Genomic DNA, 5,000 nt, shown 5'->3' on the forward strand with positions numbered 1-5,000 from the left:
ACGTTGGAGCTGCAATCCACAAACGTAGAAGTAGAACAATAAATACATTTCGGCTTTAGCCATACATGAGTTTATGACAAAGCAGGAACAACCACTGCAATGGACCGTTTGAGAAAGGCTTAAGCAAACGCATAATTCTCAAACGGTGTGACGCTATGCAGTTTGCTTTTCACTCTTGCGTCCGACATTTTAAGTCCAGCAAGTGATCTGGAGCTGAAGGAAAAAGCGTTTTTATTGGTTATCCCCCTTTAGCATGATGGGGGATACTTGTGTTGCATGGTTTGTATGTCTTGTCATAAAGATGGAGTCTTTGATTCGTAGCACACGCACCTTGATGGGCGAGACAGAGATGGCCGAGTTGAGGAACACAGTGCCGCCCCCCTTTTCCACATCGGTCAACTGGCCATGCAACACATTGACAATTAGACACGTTAGTGTTGGAAACTACTGATACACGAGTACTCAGGGTATAGTGCCGCCCCCCTTTTCCACATCGGTCAACTGGCCATGCAACACATTGACAATTAGACGCGTTAGTGTTGGAAATTCTTCAACCCTGCCACCCACACCGTCCAATCATTCTCTGCACCAACAATACATGTATTGTTTTGTTTAAAAATGTTTTTGTGTTAGTTTCTATTGCAAGAGAATGTCTTGTAGCATCAAAAATGCCTAAATACCCTTTTATTGGCGGCCATTTTGAAAATTGTTAAAAAACTACTGATTTCTTAATTTTTTCACGGTGGCTCTGTATCAGGTTTTGTTAAGCAAAAGCAAATGTCCATTTACGCCAAATTTGCTGTTAATCACATGAAGTGAAATATGCCTAACATACCCAACCGTTTACACTGGCGGCCATTTTGAAAACATGTTTAAAAACTACCCATTTTTTTATTTTTCGCGGTGGCTCTGTATCAGGTTTTGTTAAGCACATAAAACTCTTCATATTTGCTAAATTTGGTGTTTGTTGCATGATTTGAATGATTTTGCAACATAGGAGCCCCACTATACTGATACACGAGTAGACAGGGTATAGTGCCGCCCCCCTTTTCCACATCGGTCAACTGGTCATGCAACACATTGACAATTAGACACGTTAGTGTTGGAAACTACTGATACACGAGTAGACAGGGTATAGTGCCGCCCCCGTTTTCCACATCGGTCAACTGGTCATGCAACACATTGACAATTAGACACGTTAGTGTTGGAAACTACTGATACACGAGTAGACAGGGTAACATGATGTTAAACAAGTAGGGTATTAAAAAGGAGCCCCCCCCCCCCTACACACACCACTACCACCACAAATACGCCTATCAAGAACAATAATGGGAGTGCATTCGTGCATATTTCTTGACCCTAACATGCAACCATAGGTGGAGAGAGAAAGAGAGAGACAGAGACAGCCAGCCAGACAGACAGACAGACAGACACAGAGAGAGATCATGATGGAACTTTATTTTACAAGGATAGAGGTTTAAGACTACCCCTCTTTTTACATTTTGTCAAGTTTTGACTAAATGTTTTAACATAGAGGGGGGAATCGAGACGAGGGTCGTGGTGTATATATGTATGTGTGTGTGTGTGTGTGTGTGTGTGTGTGTGTGTGTGTGTGTGTGTGTGTGTGTGTGTGTGTGTGTGTAGAGCGATTCAGACTAAACTACTGGACCGATCTTTATGAAATTTCACATGAGAGTTCCTGGGTATGGGTTTTCATTTTTTCGATAAATGTCTTTTATGACGTCATATCCGGCTTTTTGTAAAAGTTGAGGCGGCACTGTCACACCTTCATTTTTCAATCAAATTGATTGAAAATTTGGCCAAGCAATCTTCGACGAAGGCCGGACTTCAGTATTGCATTTCAGCTTGGAGGCTTAAAAATTAATTTATGACTTTGGTCATTAAAAATCTGAAAATTGTAATTAAAATTATTTTTTTATAAAACGATCCAAAATTTCTGATTCCAAAAACATATAAATATGTTATATTCGGATTAAAAACAAGCTCTGAAAATTACAAATATAAAAATTATGATTAAAATTAAATTTCCGAAATCGTTTTAAAAACAATTTCATCTTATTCCTTGTCGGTTCCTGATTCCAAAAACATATAGATATTACATGTTTGGATTAAAAACACGCTCAGAAAGTTAAAACGAAGAGAGGTACAGTAAAGCGTGCTATGCAGCACAGCGCAACCGCTACCGCGCTAAACAGGCTCGTCACTTTCACTGCCTTTTGCACTAGCGGCGGACGACGGTCATTGTGAAAAAATGCATTGCGTTCAGTTTCATTCTGTGAGTTCCACAGCTTGACTATATGTAGTAATTTCCCCGTACGCGACTTGTTACAGCCTGTCCTTACATCCAGACAGACAGACAGACAAACAAGACAGACAGACAGACAGACAAACAAGACAGACAAACAAGACAGACAGACAGACAGACAGACAGACAAACAAGACAGACAGACAGACAGACAAGACAGACAGACAGACAGACAAACAGACAGAGAGACAGACAGACAGACACTGAGACGGAGAGACGCGGAGATTCAGACAGATATGTGGACAGACAGATAATAACCGAGATACACAGATAGACGAAATACTTACATACATGAGGAAGGTAGCTATCCGGTTCCCGGATTGTTCTAACATATCACCGGTTGAGGGATTCTGCACGTGACACGGACAAAGTGAAGAACATGGTTTTGCATAATCATCAGTCTTCCTTTTCTGCGTTCATGGGCAAAACTCCCACGTACACTCTTACATTGTTGTTGCACGAGTGGGTTTTACGTGCATGATCGTTTTTACCCCGCCATTTCGGCAGCCGTACGCCGCTTTCAGGGGAGCATAATCATTTCATTTTCTTTTCATAATTTTCATACTTCATCCCATTGCTTCAAAATCGGGTCGCTTCTTCCGAGTTGAAAGCTCGCAGCTAGCAACACTTCTGGTAGAATAGAGTTCCTTGACGTTCCACTATGGTGACAGAATGGTGGGAAGATTTTAACGGCGTAGATCATAACATAATACAATTAACACAAACATAATTGGCTGAATCCAAAATAAAAAAACCAAATTCACAGCCATTGCAACTGTGAAAGATTGAAAAGATAACAAACCATCCAAATGTAATTTGCTAAAATATTTGTTTTAAAACAATTAGCCGAGAGAGAGAGAGAGAGAGAGAGAGAGAGAGAGAGAGAGAGAGAGAGAGAGAGAAAGAGAGAGAGACAGAGGGAGACAGAGACAGAGAGAGACTTGCCTCTAAAGGATCCATATGTGCGTCGTAATGTCCCCCGAGACCGTAGTTCACAACCTGCAAAATGTGTTGAAAAATGTCGGCTTGTCTCTTGTTTTGTACAACTCAGTCACTATTTACCGTGCACAAGTCTCTGAATAGTGCGTGTTGCGTACGCGAGTAAGAATCACACACACACACACACACACACACACACACACACACACACACACACACACACACACACACACACTGGCACACACACGATCGTAGACAGACTGACATTCAGAAATACACATAAACACATTACCAGCTCTCTTCTTCTTCTTCTTCTTCTTGGCGTTCGCAGAGGTTACACAATCAGTCCAGCACTGGTGATAAATGTTGTCGTTTTCTCCAACTCCTGTCGACTGCCGTATAGTTTGGTCTGCAAGGGAGTTGGTGACGGCCACACTTCTTTTCGTTCCTCATCTAGTAAGGGACATCGCTGTAAGATGTGTTCCGCTGTTTGGTCCTCTTGACCGCAGGCACAGGTTGGTGATGGCGCCAGCTTGAACTTTCGGTTCATGTGAGCATTGAGCCTGTTGTGGCCAGTACGCAGCCTGATGAGGTTGACTTGCTGCTCTCTGGACATTGTGTGGTAGTCATCTCTGTTTGTCCTTGGCCTCATCAATGCCTTGATGATTGTCTTCTGCTCACTAAAGCTGACACTGTTTTCAGGTTGGTCTTCCACGGCTCCTTCTTTTGCCAGCTCATCTGCCCTTTCATTTCCTGGTATCCCACAGTGTGCTGGTATCCACTGGAGGACAACTCTTCTGGTTTGTCTGACCATCTGTAATGCTTTGGCCAGCTGTGGGAGTTTGTCGTTCTCTAGGGCCTGAAGGACTGAAAGGGCGTCTGAGAGGAAGACAACTTGGTAGCAAGGGTCTGCGGAGTCCTGAACGAAGGAGGCGGCCTGCATGAGAGCTTCTGCTTCTGCTTTATAGTTTGTGCAGTGTTTGCCAGTGGCAACGCTGGATGTAGCTGTATGTCCCCCAGGGAACTGGATGAGAATGCCTGCACCTCCATTGAGCACGGCGTTAGTTGCTGATCCATCGGTGTATACATGGATCCACGCCTCTTTTGGGTACTGTTCGTCGATCAGGGCTAAGGTGAGTGCCTGTCGAGCTGTGTCATTCTGATCTTCTCCTGAGGTAACATGTGGAACACTTGTGCAGATCTGGATGCCTGGTTTCTCTGTTGCCTTGGGGGTTTCCTCTTCTTCTTGAGTCAGAGGTAGAGTGTTCTGTGGAAGGACTTCCCTGTACTGTCGAGAAAGTTTCTTGCTCTCGTGTACAAAACTGCTCCGTTTAAGCCGGTTCTTGGTGAGGTTGCTCAGTCTGTGCTTCATGGGGTGGTCGGGTAGGCACTTGAGCTTCTCGGCCTGTACCATAGTCTTGGCTTCTCTGGTACCAGCTCTCATTTCGTTTCTCTCAGTGTCTCTTCCTTTCTCCCCCTCTTTCCAGCCCCATTGCCCCCCCCCCCCCCCAACCCTTTCTCAGTCCCTCTTATACCTGGATCTCTGGTATAGGTATGTTGCAGGAGCCAGTGTTGGCTATCGTCGCAATGGAAACTGGGAGACGCCTATTTGAGAGCCACCTCTATATTTTGAGCATAGTGATGGTAAAATTGTGCCTCCCTTTCTTGCTCTTCAGTTTATTAAAAGTTCATGTGCTGTTCCCGGCTGTTGTTGTTTGGGCAGTCCGCCAGCTCC

At 44.1% G+C, this 5,000-nt stretch overlaps 1 protein-coding gene across 1 annotated transcript in view; it reads right to left on the reverse strand.

Moving 5' to 3' along the window:
* Positions 1–66: 66 nt before the first annotated feature.
* Positions 67–5,000, reverse strand: part of LOC138978536 (prolyl 4-hydroxylase subunit alpha-3-like) — a 92,305-nt gene continuing 87,371 nt past the window's right edge. Inside the window, exons 10-12 of the mRNA XM_070351282.1 lie at positions 3,272–3,325; positions 2,614–2,676; positions 67–399 (exon numbers count right to left, since the gene is read on the reverse strand). Of these exons, the coding sequence (XP_070207383.1) occupies positions 232–399; positions 2,614–2,676; positions 3,272–3,325 (285 nt within the window). The 3' untranslated portion in view covers positions 67–231. The remainder of the gene's footprint in view (positions 400–2,613; positions 2,677–3,271; positions 3,326–5,000) is intronic.

The sequence above is a fragment of the Littorina saxatilis genome, linkage group LG10 (assembly GCF_037325665.1).
Source record: "Littorina saxatilis isolate snail1 linkage group LG10, US_GU_Lsax_2.0, whole genome shotgun sequence".
Lineage (NCBI taxonomy): Eukaryota > Metazoa > Mollusca > Gastropoda > Littorinimorpha > Littorinidae > Littorina > Littorina saxatilis.